The 16,959-nt window shown below is 32.3% G+C and overlaps 1 protein-coding gene across 3 annotated transcripts in view; it reads left to right on the forward strand.

Moving 5' to 3' along the window:
* The window catches only part of LOC134272276 (solute carrier family 13 member 2-like), a 77,706-nt gene extending 62,197 nt beyond the window's left edge, over nt 1–15,509 (forward strand). For all 3 annotated transcript variants that reach the window (XM_062754525.1, XM_062754524.1, XM_062754523.1), the window contains 10 exons: nt 840–942; nt 1,163–1,321; nt 1,594–1,722; nt 1,830–1,913; nt 1,996–2,100; nt 2,399–2,481; nt 4,187–4,299; nt 4,594–4,755; nt 14,793–14,930; nt 15,104–15,509. In XM_062754525.1, the coding sequence (XP_062610509.1) occupies nt 840–942; nt 1,163–1,321; nt 1,594–1,722; nt 1,830–1,913; nt 1,996–2,100; nt 2,399–2,481; nt 4,187–4,299; nt 4,594–4,755; nt 14,793–14,930; nt 15,104–15,292 (1,265 nt within the window). In that variant the 3' untranslated portion in view covers nt 15,293–15,509. The remainder of the gene's footprint in view (nt 1–839; nt 943–1,162; nt 1,322–1,593; nt 1,723–1,829; nt 1,914–1,995; nt 2,101–2,398; nt 2,482–4,186; nt 4,300–4,593; nt 4,756–14,792; nt 14,931–15,103) is intronic.
* Nucleotides 15,510–16,959: the final 1,450 nt, after the last annotated feature.

A 16,959-nucleotide genomic window follows, 5' to 3' on the forward strand; every position in this document is an offset into this window, starting at 1 on the left:
AACTTTATGGTAAAAAGCTGTCTTTCGTTACCTTTTTAACCTTTAAAATTGTTATTTTATTCTTCGATTGCATGGCATGACTTTACACTTCTAATCCTATTTTGAATGGTTAAGTTTGTTTAATTAAAGAGTAAAAAAATTAAAAACATAGCTTTGTCTAGATTTGACTCTAGCATACAAAGAATATGCCAAATTTAATGAGACAGAACCTTTTCATGTGATGTACGATAGTATATTATAATTTACATTAATTTTAAATTATGGGAACATTTTGCTAAATATATTATTGCAGAAAAAAATTAATATATTAAGATAAATATTCGTGATTTTTTATTTAAAAAAAAATAGTGGTATGGTAATGAGATATAATGCATTACACTTACATGTATTATCAGACTCATAGTATCATTGTAATATCGGACTGTTGTTTTCTAATATCGGAAAACCTAACAAAAAAGTGAGTAAAAAACAGGGACTGACGCGAACGCTGGGGGAAATCTCAATATATAGCTAGCCTTCCGGACTTGAAAATACTACAATAGTCGTGCATATAATTAATACATGTACATATATTCTTTTGAAAATTATCTGCTCTAAAGTGTTCTTTATGCCACCTATCCCACCTCTAATGTTTTGGAGTTCCGTGCTTGCTCTGCTCCTATTTGTATTGTTTCATAGACTTTTGATCTTGAATACAGCTCGTTATCTCCATATCTCTCATTCCACAACTTTCTATTCAATTGAATATGTTTAACTGTTACCAACTTCTTTTCTTTTTTCGATACATGGAAACGTATGATTTTAAACGTATTTTTCCTGTAAGAGAATTTTTTTTTCAGTTGTTGATCATGGTGATGTTGACATTGAATTGGACGTTACCGTGAAGAATGAAATAAAAAATATGACCAATGGAAATCTCGACAAAGACCATGAAAAACATTCGTAAGTTAAATATTACTTTATAGCAAACCTTTTCATAACAAAACAGATAAAATGACTTATGTGGTTTTACAAACTCTTTTAACAAAAAGAGATGATGAATTGATAAAGCAAAAACATACACGTGTTAATTTAAAATGTCTTTCTGTTTAAAACTTGAAAATCAAAATGCTTTAAAAAGGCAGGGGTTTCTTGAAATTTTCAATTTTCACACCATGGATAGTACTGAAAAACAGTCAAACATAAAGAAGACCGAGGACGCAGAGTACTCACGCATGTGTAAAGCTCTGTCGTTAGGAATAGCTTATTCTGCTAACTGCGGGGGCGTGGCTAGCCTTACCGGAACTGGTCCTAACGTTATCATGAAAGGAGCTGCAGATACGTAAGCAGATTCGTAAATGAATTCCATAATTTTTCACATCGAGTACTTCTGATTAAATATTTCTTTACCTATCATAATGTAGCTTTATACTGTGTAATGTTTTGTCAAGTCTCCAACTAAGTGATATCGTTCATAAAAATATGGCTCGAGGGAGTTCGCACCCTTTCAAAAAGAAAAAAAAATTAAGTATCACTTTGCAAATTCAAAATGGAAAGTGTATAATGAGGTTAACTGATTATTGATATACTATTTATTAATTCTGTACCCTGTAGTGCTTTTCAAGAGAAAAACGCCACATCTCCTGTCACATTTACTACATGGATGCAATACTGTTTACCAATATCAGCCATCATTGTCATATTTGTCTGGGCGTGGCTTCAGGTTCTATTTCTACGCTGCAAGTAAGATTTTGCATTTAAGCATTACAACATAGTTGAAAAAAAAGATTCATCAAATAAACATTTGTAAAACCTATATTTTGTCACAAATGATACCATTTCTTTTTTAGAACATATAATAAAAACTCTCCTGAGCAGGCAAAGAAGGTCAGAAATGTTATAAGACAACAATATGAAGAACTAGGTTCAATAACGTACGTTTTGATATAAAATTCTATTAATTTGAAAATGGAGAAATCAACCTTTTGATTAGCAGTATGTACTATTGTTTTGTAGCTTTGGACAGGGAGCAGTCATTATTCATTTTGTCCTGCTGGCACTTTTGTGGGTCACTAGAGACTTAGGGGGAGTTGGAGGATGGGGTGATATATTTCCAGAAAGGTATCTGTTTTTATATCTTTCTTTACAGTTATGTTATCAAATACATACCCGTGTTTTACAAGAAAAGTAGGTGTACACTTTTTATTCATCCTATTGTATAAGTACACCGATTCACTTAACAAAAAAATCTTTGAAAGATGATTCAAAACAGTTATTATTAAAAACTGTTTATTGATGAATGTTCTATTGAAGTAAAAAAAAAAATGCACCTACAAATAGTTTTTTTCATTTATGTAGAGTTTCATATTGAATAACTGACAAGGAAAGTTCATGAACTGAATACTTTCTCTTTTTTCAGAACTGTGACTGATTCCACACCAGCCATTCTAATTGCTATCAGTCTTTTTCTATTCCCCTCTGTTCTTCCACATAATTTTAAAGGTGAATCATGATTTGTTATATAGTAAACTAAAGTATGTATCATATTTCTTCAACTTTCTAAGTGTACATATAATACTTTATCTATTTAAAGTGGGGACCTTCTCATGATATTACTAGGGATAAATGTATTATATATATATATATATATATATATATATATATATATATATATATATATATATATATATATATATATATATATATATATATATATATATATATATATATATTATCTATCGCTATCTCTTATCGTCCGTCGTCGTGTGTTGTGAGTCGTTTGTCGTGTGTTAACATTGAAAAATTTTCAGCTTCTTTTGTGCAACCACTCTTGAAATCCAATTTCAACCAATTCTAGCATAAATCATCTATGGGCGAAGGGAACAAAGTTGTGAATTTCATGGTCCCCACGGGCCTGAGAAGTGGGGCCACAACCACTAAATAAATGCAATTTTTTAAAAATCCTCTTTACTAGTAGTCCTTGACATCAAGCAGTCAAACTGCTGTCAAGATTGTAATCACCATTGAGTCCTCTACCAAAATTATGACTTTCATGGTTCAAGGGTCAGGGGCTCTAGTGCTAGGGCGGGGCTAAATGGATTAAATAGTGAAAATGTTTTTCTTCATTGAAAATCTTCTCTGATTCAGGATATTAGATAAACTAAACAAGTTATAGTAATGTCGAATAAGGCAGCTTCTTTCAAAATTGGGAATTTCATGTCCCTTGGTTTGGGGGTTCTGGTGTTAGGGCGGGGCTCTATTGATTGAAAATACACTAATTCTTTAAAAACATTCTCCTCTGCTCCTGGGTATTAAACCAATGAACTATGTACATAGTTATGATGAGAGAGGATGTCTCTGTCCAATTTGTGTATTTCAGGGCCCCATGGACAGGGGTTGTGGTGTTAGAGCAGGGCTCTAATGATTACATATATAGTGTAAATACATGATACCTTTGAAAATCTTTTCCTTTGCTCCTGGATATTATGTCAATGATCTACATGTAAGTACATATTTATGATGAAGAAAGGTTTCTCTTCCCAGATGGTCAATTTCTGGGCCCTGGGTCAGGGATACGTTGCGGTGGGGGGTTGAAAATAAATTAATGCCTTGAAATCTGTCCTTTGGTTATTAATCAACCATTTATGATGAAATTTTATTTATGATAACATTTCCAAAATTATGAAATTTGTGGCCCCAGGGTCAGTGGTTTCTGTGGTGTTACGGGGTTGCACAAAGTTTACAAAGTTGAAATGCATTTTCTCTTTGCTACTCCGATCTTCCTCTGGGTTTTTAGTAACCAAAGTAAGCATGCTAAGTTATAGTTAGTTTTAAAAATTTGATTTTCTTTTTTAAGGCCTCTAGTTTTAAACACGAACCAAATTCAATTGTTACATGAGACTCAGGTGACCAACATGTATAAGGCCCGTTGACTTCTTTTTTCTTATCTAGATGCTAGACTTTCAATTCTACAAATTGAAGTTCACATGTTATATTATATAAGTATATTATGTCTTTCTTGAACAAAAAGTAAATGATATCATTAACACATTCCGAAAGCTTTATCATTATTATTTTATTTAAATTTTCCCTACAATCAGCAACGGTAATGAAATATACATGTTCATAGATTCTGGGTTTTTTTTTATTAACAATATCATTTGTAAACAAAGTTTATATCAGTAAACGTTCGGTTTTATTTTCTTAGGAAAGGGCAAACCCTTACCACCTTTACTTCCATGGCAGGCCGCTGAAAAGATGGTGCCGTGGGGAGTTATTTTATTGCTTGGAGGAGGTTTTGCTCTAGCAAAAGGAAGCAAGGTTAATAAGGGAAAAAACGCAAACGATCTGAAATTTTGACCCGAAAATTAAGAATCTGATTTAATTGTCAAAGACAGATTTTACAAAGCAATACACAGTACTAAAATCACCCTACTTAAGTCTTCAATTCAGTCAATGAAAACTAGTTTACTATATTCTTATCATACAACTAAAATTGAAATTGAACAGCCAAGAAATAGCCAGAGAGAATGCTTCTCTTCCTTCCTAATAATTACATTGTGTGATCTGGATATAATGTTATCTACCTTTCTTATTTCTTTTCATTGATTTCAGGATTCTGGATTATCGAAATTGATTGGAGAACAGTTAACAGTGTTTAAAGATTTCGAACCGTGGGTGATGAATCTTGTACTATGTTTTATAGTAGCAGGTGCCACGGAAGTTACAAGTAACACAGCAATATGCACACTGATGATGCCTATAATGAAAGAATTGGTAAATCCTATTTACATATCTTTCTACCAGCAATGGTTTGTTAAATTTTCGTAATTAGGTCTTTCCACCTTTCTGTGGAAAGACCTATTGAAATTCTTCTGTTTATTATTAGGTCTTTCCACCTTTCTGTGGAAAGACCTATTGATTTCCTTTTGTTTCTTCTTTTTAGGTCTTTCCACCTTTCTGTGGAAAGACCTATTGATTTTCTTCTGTTTCTTTTTTTTATTATTTTTTATTATTTTTCCGCCGTGTGATTTTGAGTTTCAAGATTTATCGAAAAGATTTTTAGTCCATAAGAATGTACTTCATTAAAGATTTTCGCAGTTGACCCTGCGTATATGAACTTTGATCCCTTTCGGAGTTATTACCCCTTTCGCAAGAAAGCTTGTTATCGCTACTCCTCCGAAACCATAAACCGTAGAGAAATGAAACCTTCACTATTGTCTTCAACTAATTTAGTAGACATTCCAATGATTTATTGCGAAAGTATTCATTGACCCGTTCAAAGAGTTATTGCCCCTGAAACTTTTTGAATTTTACAAATAATTAAAAATTTTCAAAACCAGAGGTTGTAGAGATATGAGACCAACTGCATAAGATTCATTGACCTTTGACCTTAAAATTCATTTAAAGGTCAAAGGTCAAGGTCATTCCAAAAACGAGTAAAATAGCTCTTTTTATATCTCTTTTGTCTTTCATCATATAGTTAATGTGTATGCATCATTAATATGTACTTTTAAAACTATTTCAAAGATTTCATTCTTGTCCCTTAACATTAAACCTTTTTAAAGTTATAGCCCCTTTTGCGAAAAACCTTGTTATCGCTACTCCTCCGAAACCATGAACCGTAGAGAAATGAAACCTTCTCTAATGTCTTCAACTAATTTAGTAGACACTCCAATGATTCATTGCAAAAGTATTCGTTGACCCCTTCAATGAGTTATTGCCCCTGGAAGTAATTGAATTTTACAAATAATTAAAAATTTTCAAAACAAGAAGTCGTAGAGACATGGGACCAACTGCATAAAATTCATTTACCTTTGACCTTAAAATTCATGTAAAGGTCAAAGGTCAAGGTCATTCCAAAAATGAGAAAATCAGCTCTTTTTGTATCTTTTTTGTCTTTCATTATATATTTACACAAGATGAAACACACCCTTTAAGTCCGGCTTAATGGTGGCTTATAGGTCCTTAATGGTGGTTTAATGGTTGTCTTTAAGTCACCATTAAGTCACCATTAAGCACCTTTAACGAGGCCCGATCTACTTGAACTGCGCATACGTTTTAACGCAGCGTCGACTCACGCACGTCATAGTACCCTTGACTGCCGTCACAATTGAACACAATAACGTCACAATTAAAATGACGTCAAATTGCGCTAAAATGCTTCGCTGATCTTGCATACCTGGTAGCTCTATAGAATGTACATGTTGAAAGCTGGTATTTCCGTAATTTACATGTTTTTTAAAAATATTTTTTAATTAATAAACAACTTTGGATCATGATTTATTATGAGGTATCAATTTCTTGGTACATATGCATTAATTTTACCTTTTTTATTTCAATTTGTGAGTTAAGAAAACAAACACTACAACCAAAAGTAAACGATTTTAGTCTTTCTCCTTGAACGTGTTGCAGTGTTTATACACACCCTTTTTTATTGAGGACTTAAATGTGCATGGATTAACTTGAGTTAAAATAAATCAGTCAATGAATCATTTAAATGCAACCCCCGATATATATTTTTTTCTATATACATGTATTACATGATATTAGTAAAATTCGTCATTTGTCGCCTTTACACCCCCCCCCCTTTTCCCACGTATAACAATGTCGCGTTTTAAGAAAAAAATAAGAGAAAATTATTTCAGAATGTAAGAATTATTTAGTTTTTTAGAAACTAATACAGTATTGCAGTTGTTTGTTGATGTTATGTTAATCCACGGCGACTTATTTCATATCTAGTCGGATAAAATAAATCCCAATTTTGTGTTTTGATATGCCCCCTTTTCACTGCAATAAAGGCTACCTCCAATTTTCTTTTCATTTTTTATGAGAAGAATGAAAATTGCATAATATATGTGAAAAACAAAACATTTCATCCTGTATTTTTTTTTTTTATTTTCAATTTCTTTGTTTTTTGGAGAGTTTTGCTATGTAATTGTGTATAAAAACACGAAAAATGGTCTATATCTTGACAGTGCCCCCATTTGACTACAATAAAGGCAAGGTAACAAAATTTCATTCTAATTTTTCTTAGCATAATACATACAAAAATATTTCCAAAAATTAAAATTTTTTATCATGCCGTTTTCGTAATTTTCAACTAGATCGGGCCTCGTTAAGTAACATTTACACCACCATTAAGTTACCATTAAGCCAACTCAAAGTCCTTAATGGGTGCTTAATGGTAGCTTAATGGTCGCTTAATGGTGGCTTACAGGTCCTTAATGGTAACTTTTAGACCACCATTAAGTCACCATTAAGCTACCATTAAGCTAGACTTACAGGTGCTTAATGTCCAAACACCATTAAGCTACCATTCAGCTACCATTAAGCCACCATTAAGCCACCATTAAGTCACATTACGCAGTCCATAATATTGTTTATATGGGTGAAAAATTATTTTTATAGTGATTTGTTATCAATGTTATAAATGTAGAGTTCGCTTATATCTTGATTTGGTAAAAATAATGAAAAAGAACGAAATTCAAAATCTAAAAAAAAAAAAAAAATCGCCAGAGTCGGGGCGCGATCCCATGACTTTAGGGTTGCAAGGCGAACGCCTTATCCATTAGGCTATCGCTGCTCTTAATAACATATCGAAAATATTAAATATTTAACCTTAATTTTTTCAAAATTTGTTTGGACTTGTAAAGGTATTTACTAGTATTTTGTCTTGAATTTATGTATTAATCAAAATATAAACAATTTTATTTGTGGATCTTAACACATTAATATATATTTCTACACTGAGTTCGGCTTTTAGATTGATGTAATGTGATTGAGTTCTTCGCTCTGTTATTCGAAAATTTTCGAAATGTAATCATTAAATCATGATTGAAAATAAATCAATTATAGATAAAACACAAAAGTCTATCATCGAAAAAGAAAGAGGAACATCAGATTCTACAATTATTTTTAATATACTGCGGATATTAACGGTTTCTGTGTCAACAATTTAGTGACAATCCTCGCGTAAGAGTTACCTGGATAATTACGTTTACAAAAACTTTTTTTAGAATATCATATTCAGTTTCAATTCTTTTTGTATCATAATGGGTATCAAAATAATTGACTTTTTACGATGAATCATAAATTCTAATTTGTTATATGCTTGCGTTAAATTTAAATTTTTTAAAAATAATTGATCATTAAAATCTGTCAGTGTACGTTGTGTATGTATAGTCCTGTTAGTTAACCGGGGACGGGGGACACCTAATTAAGGTCTATTGTCTGACCAGTCGGTTTACTGTACACTGATCATCTGTTAATCTTACCCCGTTTCTCAATGTGTATACATCTGGTCGGATGTCATGTTTAGTCTGATCGGCCGTTCCTCTGAAAATCGATTTTGAAATAACAATCATTGAAGACCGACTAGATTTTGACAGATACTTACCGCTGCATTATTAAAAAAAAATACGAATTAATTAGAATTATTCATGATGTAAAAGCCATTAAAAAGTTTTTCATGGTAAAAGTCAATCTTTGAAAACTAAACATTTGTATACCAGTAGCCCCCCCCCCCCCCCACAAAAAAAGGACAGAGATTTTTTTTCATGAGATTATATAGTTTTATTCCTGTGAATTCTGTAGCGGAATGTTTCTTTTAACACATGAAATAAAAATACCATTTTGTTTTTAAAAAGTAATATATATTTTGTGTTCATGAATATAGATAATTTTAAGAACAAATAAATTTTTGGTATTGTAAATTTAAGATATTTCACAAGGACTTGCTCACGGTGTGTAATAATATACACTAAAAATAAAAACAACGCATGTAATAATGATTTATTCAAAAAAAATAATATACGGTTCTGATACAGGATGTCTTGTTTTATTATCACTGTACATGATTTTAAGAAAAAATTAGACACCTCGAGCAAGCCCCTGTGGCTATTAGCTAACTTTGTTCCCAGTGATCAAGTTTATGCATGTTGACAAAAAACTCGTAGAAATTATGATCGAGACAGAATTATGAGTTGGAATAGATTTTGCGTAAATGATATTAAAATAACTAAAAATTAGTTCAAAGATTCTATATAAGATGCATAAAAGTTTAATGAGGGTTGACCATTAAGTCACCATTAAGCTCAGCTTAATGGTGGCTTAATGGTAGCTTAATGAAGTTTGGACATTAAGCACCTGTAAGTTGCAGCTTAATGGTGGCTTAATGGTGGCTTAAAGGAATTAACTTCTTTAAGCCACCATTAAGTCACCATTAAGCTACCATTAAGCGATTGCTTAAAGGTGGTCTTTCGTCTTGTGTTAGTGTCTATGCATCATTAATATGTACTCTTAAAACTGTTTCAAAGATTTCATTCTTATCCCCTAAGATTAAACTTATTAAAAGTTATTCCCCCTTGTGCGAAAAACCTTGTTATCGCTACTCCTCCAAAACTGTAGACCGTAGAGACACCAAACCTTCACTAATGACTTAAGGGTCTTAAGGCATAACTTCACTATATAAGTGGAAAAGGATCTGATGAACCCTTATATGAGTTATTGCCCTTTAACTTCTTTGTACTTCCTATTTAACCTCATAACTTGAAAACTATAAGTCATAGAAGCATGGGGTCAATTGCATTGTGACCCTTGACCTTTGACCTTGAAAATTTTTTCAAGGTCAAAGGTCAAGGTCATATAATTTTTTTTTTTCATTTTTAATTTTTGCTATCCTTTAAGACAATTTTGGTTTCTTATTCATGGAATTAAATTTTAAAACAAAATTAAAATTCAAAGAAGGTGGAAAGACCTCTTATTGTTCCTTGAACAATAAGTCTCCTAGTCCTTTTTTATTATTTTTCCGCCGTGTGATTTTTTGTTTCTAGATTTATCGAAAAGATTTATAGTCTATAAGAATGTACTTCGTAAAAGATGTTTGCAGTTGACCCTGCGTAAATGAACCTTGACCGCTTTCGAAGTTATTGCCCCTTTTACAAGAAATGCTTGTTATCGCTACTCCTCAGAAACCGTAAACCGCAGAGGTATGAAACCTTTACGAATGTCTTCGACTAATTATGGGGACTCTTCAATCTATTCATTGCGAAAGTATTCGGTGACCCCTTCAATGAGTTATTGCCCCTGAAACTTTTTGAATTTTACAAATATTTAAAAAATTTCAAAACAAAACGTCATAGAGACATGGGACCAACTGCATAAGATTCATTGACCTTTGACCTTAAAATTCATGTAAAGGTCAAAGGTCAAGGTCATTCCAAAAATGAGAAAATTAGCTTTTTTTGTATCTCTTTTGTCTTTCAACATATACTTAATGTCAATGCATCATTAATATGTACTCTTAAAACTGTTTCAAAGATTTCATTCTTGTCCCCTAAGATAAAACCTTTTAAAAGTTATTGCCCCTTGTGCGAAAAACCTTGTTATCGCTACTCCTCCGAAACTGTAGACCCTAGCTACACCAAACCTTCACTAATATCTTAAGGGTCTTTAGACCTAACTTCACTGTATAAGTGCAAAGAATCTGATGACCCCTTATATGAGTTATTGCCCTTTAACTTATTTATACTTACTATTAAACCTTGTATCTTGAAAACTATAAATGGTAGAAGCATGGGGTCAATTGCATTGTGACCCTTGACCTTTGACCTTGAATATTTTGTCAAGATCAAAGGTCAAGGTCATTCCAAAAATTAGAAATTAAGCTCTTTTTATATCTCTTTTGTCTTTTAACATATGCAAACAGTCTTTGCATCATTAATATGTACTCTTAAAACTATTTCAAAGATTTCATTTTTGTTCCCCAAGATTGACCCTATCAAAAGTTATTGCCCCTTATGCGAAAAACATTGTTATCGCTACAACTTCAAAACTGTAGACCGTAGAGGCATGAACTCTTCACTAATGTCTTAAGGGTCTTTAGGCACACCTTCATTGTAAAAGTACTAAAGGATTTAATGACCCTTTATATGAGTTATTGCCCTTAAACTTCTTTGCACTTAATATTTAAACTTATAACTATAGAACTTAAAGTTGTAGAGGCATGGGGTCAATTGCAATGTGACCCTTGACCTTTGACCTTGAAGATCTGATCAAGGTCAAAGGTCAAGGTCATTTCAATTTTTTTTTTTTTTTAAATTTTCATTTTTTTTTAAGCCATTTCCCTTAAAATTAAATTGGAGAGTTAAATATTAAACTATAAGAAATTTAAAAAGGTGGAAAGACCTCTTATTGTTCTGTGAACAATGTCTCCTAGTGTTTTTTATTATTAGGTCTTTCCACCTTTCTGTGGAAAGACCTCTTGAAATGCTTCTGTTTATTATTATTTTATTTCTGGAGATGTTTTGAAACCATAAGACTTATCGAAAAACTTTATAGTTTATGATATTGGATATTAAAAGTTATTCCGAAAAATGACCCCCCATATTTGATCTTTGACCCCTTTCGAAGTTATTGCCCCTTTTGCAAGAAATGCTTGTTATCACTACTCCTCAGAAACCGTAAACCATAGAGGTTTGAAACCTTCATCAATGTCTTCAACTAATTAAGGGGACTCTTCAATCTATTCATTGCGAAAGTATTCAGAGACCCCTTCAATGAATTATTGCCCCTGAAACTTTTTGAATTTTACAAATAATTAAAAAATTTCAAAACAAGAAGTCGTAGAGACATGGGACCAACTGCATAAGATTTATTGACCTTTGACCTTAAAATTCATGTAAAGGTCAAAGGTCAAGGTCATTCCAAAAATGAGAAAATTAGCTTTCTTTGTATCTCTTTTGTCTTTCAGCATATACTTAATGTCAATGCATCGTTAATATGTACTCTTAAAACTGTTTCAAAGATTTCATTCTTGTCCCCTAAGATAAAACCTTTTAAAAGTTATTGCCCCTTGTGCGAAAAACCTTGTTATCGCTACTCCTCCGAAACTGTAGACCCTAGAGACACCAAACCTTCACTAATATCTTAAGGGTCTTTAGACCTAACTTCACTGTATAAGTGCAAAAGAATCTGATGACCCCTTATATGAGTTATTGCCCTTTAACTTCTTTATACTTACTATTAAACCTTGTATCTTGAAAACTATAAATGGTAGAAGCATGGGGTCAATTGCATTGTGACCCTTGACCTTGAATATTTTGTCAAGATCAAAGGTCAAGGTCATTCCAAAAATTAGAAATTAAGCTCTTTTTATATCTCTTTTGTCTTTTAACATATGCAAACAGTCTCTGCATCATTAATATGTACTCTTAAAACTATTACAAAGATTTCATTTTTGTTCCCCAAGATTGACCTTATCAAAAGTTATTGCCCCTTATGCGAAAAACATTGTTATCGCTACAACTTCAAAACTGTAGACCGTAGAGGCATGAACTCTTCACTAATGTCTTAAGGGTCTTTAGGCACACCTTCATTGTATAAGTACTAAAGGATTTAATGACCCTTTATATGAGTTATTGCCCTTTAACTTCTTTGCACTTAATATTTAAACTTATAACTATAGAACTAAAAGTCGTAGAGGCATGGGGTCAATTGCAATGTGACCCTTGACCTTTGACCTTGAAGATCTGATCAAGGTCAAAGGTTAAGGTCATTTCAAATTTTTTTTTTTTTTTTCAAATTTTCATTTTCTTTTTTTAAGCCATTTCCCTTAAAATTAGATTGGAGAGTAAAATATAAAACTATCAGAAATTAAAAAAGGTGGAAAGACCTCTTATTGTTCTGTGAACAATAAGTCTCCTAGTTCTATTTCTCACCTTATGTTTTGACACCGTAAGATTTATCAAAAAAATTTATAGTTCATGATACTGGATATTTAAAGTTATTCCGAAAAATGACCCCCCATGTTTTAACTTAGACCCCTTACGCAGTTATTGGCCCTTTCACCGTTAAGCTTGTTATCGCTACTCCTCAGAAACCGTAAACCGTAGAGATATAAAACCTTCACCATTGTCTTCAACTAATTTAGGAGACTTTTCAATCTATTCATTGTGAAAGTTTTCTTTGACCCCTTCAATGAGTAACTGCCCCTGAAAGTTTATAAAGTTTACAAAAAATTAAAAATTTTCAAAACGAAAAGTCGTAGAGACATGAAACCAACTGCATAACATTCAATGACCTTTTGCCTTCAAATTCATTTCAAGGTCAAAGGTCAAGGTCATTCCAAATATGAGAAATAAATTTCTCTTAATAGCTCTTATGTCCTTAAACATATACGATCTATCTTATGTCTTTGATATGTACTTTTGAAACTCTTTAGAAGATATAAATCTTGGCCCTTCAGATTGACCCTTTAAAAAGTTGTTGCCCCTTGTGCTAAAAACCCTTGTTATCACTACTCCTCTGAAACCGTAAACCGTAAAGGTATGAAACCTTTATCAATGGCTTTGCCAAATTATGGGGACTCTTCAATCTATTCATTGCGAAAGCATTCGGTGACCCCTTCAATGAGTTATTGCCCCTGAAACTTTTTGAATATTACAAATAATCAAAAATTTTCAAAACGACAAGTCGTAGAGACATGGGACCAACTGCATTAGATTCAGTGACCTTTGACCTTCAAATTTATGCAAGGTCAAAGGTCAAGGTCACTCAAAAATTGAGAAATCAACCTCTTTTTATATCTCTTTTGTCTTTTAACATATACAATCAGTCTTTGCATTTTTAATATGTTCTCTTAAATCTATTTCAAAGATTTCATTCTTCTCCCCGAAGATTGACCCTATTGAAAGTTATTGCCCCTTATGCGAAAAACCTTGTTATCGCTACTACTTCAAAACCGTAGACCGTAGAGACACCAAACCTTCTCTAATGTGTTAAGGGTCTTTAGGCCTAACTTCATTGTAAAAATGCAAAAGGATCTGATGACCCCTTATATGAGTTATCGCCCTTTAACTTCTTTGTACTTAATATAAAACCTTATAACTTGAAAATTATAAGTGGTAGAAGCATGGGGTCAATTGCATTGTGCCCTTGACCTTTGACCTTGAAAAATTTTCAAGGTCAAAGGTCAAGGTCATTTCAATTTTTTTAAATTTTAATTTTTTCTATCGGTTAAGACAGTTTTGGTTTTTCTATTCATGGAATTTAATTTTGAGGAGTCAAATAAACAAAATTTTTTTGTTTGAAGATTTATCGAAAAGATTTATAGTCCATAATAATGTACTCCGTAAAAGATTATTGCAGTTCACCCTGCTTAAATGAACCTTGACCCCTTCTGAAGTTATTGCCCCTTTCGCAAGAAATGCTTGTTATCGCTACTCCTCTAAAACCGTAAACCATAGAGGTATGAAACCTTCACCAATGTCTTCGACTAATTAAGGGGACTCTTCAATCTATTCATTGCGAAAGCATTTGGTGACCCGTTCAAAGAGTTATTGCCCCTGAAACTTTTTGAATTTTACAAATAATTAAAAATTTTCAAAAACAAGTGCTAGAGACATGGGACCAACTGCATATGATTCATTGACCTTTGATCTTCAAATTCATGTAAAGGTCAAAGGTCAAGGTCATTCCAAAAATGAGAAATTTTTTCTTTCTTTTAAAGCAATTTTGGGGTTTTTTTCATGGAATTTAATTTTAAGGAATCATATATAAAACAAAACTGAAAAATTCAAAGGTGGAAAGACCTCTTATTGTTCCGTGAACAATAAGTCTCCTAGTTACATATTGCTATTTTATTTAATACATATATACTATCAGTCACAGTTATAATTTCAAAAGAAATGAAGACAAGATAAAGTTGTGTAAGTGATCTCTGGAGATTTTCGGTAAGAATAAATATTAAATACAATTTAAGATACCAAGCATGTTAATTTTTGAAGGAATTGATCAGAATTTATTTTCACTAGGCTATCACACTTGAGGTAAACCCACTCTACTTCATGTTTCCTACCGCCATTGCTACATCATTTGCTTTCATGCTTCCTGTAGCCACTCCACCTAATGCAGTTGTCTTTTCTTATGGCTTTGTCAGGGTATTGGACATGGTAAGATTGCGATATACATGTATACCTAATTTAATATTATATGCATTCAAAAATAAATAATTTACTTTTCTCTTTAAAGAAAGACACTTTTTATATTACATGTTTAACAAAATATATCTTTTTAATAAAATTGACGAATTAGTTGTTTAATCCTTAAAATTGAATACTTATAGGTAATCGCCGGATTTCCATTAAATATCATAGCTGTTTTGATTTTGGTCATTGGAACGGAAGTATGGGGAGAAGCAATATTTGGTTTTCATACACTTCCTGCTGCTTTTAAAGTATCCAATGAAACTTTAACCTTATTCAACAATTCTACATCAATATCAACTGTTAATCCATTGACTGGAACAACCTGATTAAAAGTTAATTATTGAAGATAATTACTCCTGAAATTTATATGAGTATTTTTTTTTACATATGTATGACGAGAAAGTAATTTCAACGACTATAAAAGTGTTGCAATTCATAACTCGAGACTTAAATATCAAATGAAATGTTCTTCCTGGTTAAAAATACAATAAATATTACTTACTATAACTTCATTATTGTTCAGTGTTTATAGAAGCAACATATATTGCAAATTTTGAACATTAAATATACACGTTACAATATGTATGTCGTATGTCAAACTAAATTAGATTTTTTCTTGCAGGTATGATTATATGACCTAGAATCCTCCAATGCAAAAAACAAAAAAAACAAAAACATAATTGGAATTTTCACCTCGTCTCTAGTCTTTTTATGGTAGCAGATAAGAAAGCCATTATTCTCTGAACGCAATATATTGCAATAATATTGTTTTTTTTTTGTATTTTTAAATAGTAAAATAACAAGACGCACATGGGCCTTATAGTTCACCTGAGCATCATGCAAAAACATTTTAACCCAGAGGCCTTGACATTGACACTTTTGAAAGAGGCAACATTGCTCATTATAACTTACACTAAGAAAACTTAGTTTGGTTACTTATTACCCATAAGCATAGTGGGGGCACACAAAAATGCATTTCAACTAATCAGCTCCCACCCCACAGGAACCTCTGGCTCTGGAGCGACACATTTTACAATTTTGGAAAAGGTTCCCTTGCTTATCATAAATGTTTGATTGATACCAAGGAACTTATTTCAAGGCATTAATTCATTTACAGCAAAGTGTGTATACATGTACATGTAATTAGAGCCCCGCCCTAATACCAGAACGCCATACTGTACCCCTGAACCAGAGGCTTGAAATTCACAATTCTGCAAGGAGAACTATTGCTCATCCTAGTTATTATATACACATATGCATCTGCTCAATATCCAGGAGCGAAGGAGAAGATTTGAAAAAAAATTATGCATTTTCACTAATTAATAGAGCCAGAACTAGAACCTCTGACCCTGAGACAATGAAATTTATAATTTTCGAGGAAGCACCTTTCTCGTCTGACCTATGTTTGTAGTTAGTTTGTTTAATGCCAAAGAGCAGAGAATAATATTTTCATAGAATCAATGCATTTCCACTAAATATAATCAATAAGTTCCATCCTAACACCAGACCCCCTGACCCTGGGGCCATGAAGTTTACAATTTTCGAAGAGGCACTTTTCTTGACTGTATATATGTAATTTGCTTGTTTAATACTCAGGAGCGAGAAAAAGATTTTTAAAGAATTAATGCATTTTCACTATATAATCAATAGAGCCCCTCCCTTACACCAGAACCCTCGACCCAGGAGCCACAAAATACACACTAAATGGTTCCTCTGCATCCCATATGATTTTAATGGCAAAGTCTGTTTTTTGCTCCGGGAGATACGAAATCAGTGTCTGATCTAAAAGTAAAATAGGAGATGCATAATCAATATGGCATTATGTAAACAAATTGAAAAGAATATGTTAAAGTATGCTTAAATTTTATTCAGTGTTATAGGAGGAGTTGCGGATAAGAGATGGTACATGTGTACCCTTCAATAATTTACAAAGAGTAGCATTATCCATTTTTTGCTATGGCAAACACGAAATACGATTAAAATACAAGGTAAA

This window comes from Saccostrea cucullata, unplaced genomic scaffold (assembly GCF_032062105.1).
Source record: "Saccostrea cucullata isolate Sc308-1 unplaced genomic scaffold, CSIRO_AGI_Scuc_v1 ctg620, whole genome shotgun sequence".
In the NCBI taxonomy this organism is placed as follows: Eukaryota; Metazoa; Mollusca; class Bivalvia; order Ostreida; family Ostreidae; genus Saccostrea; species Saccostrea cuccullata.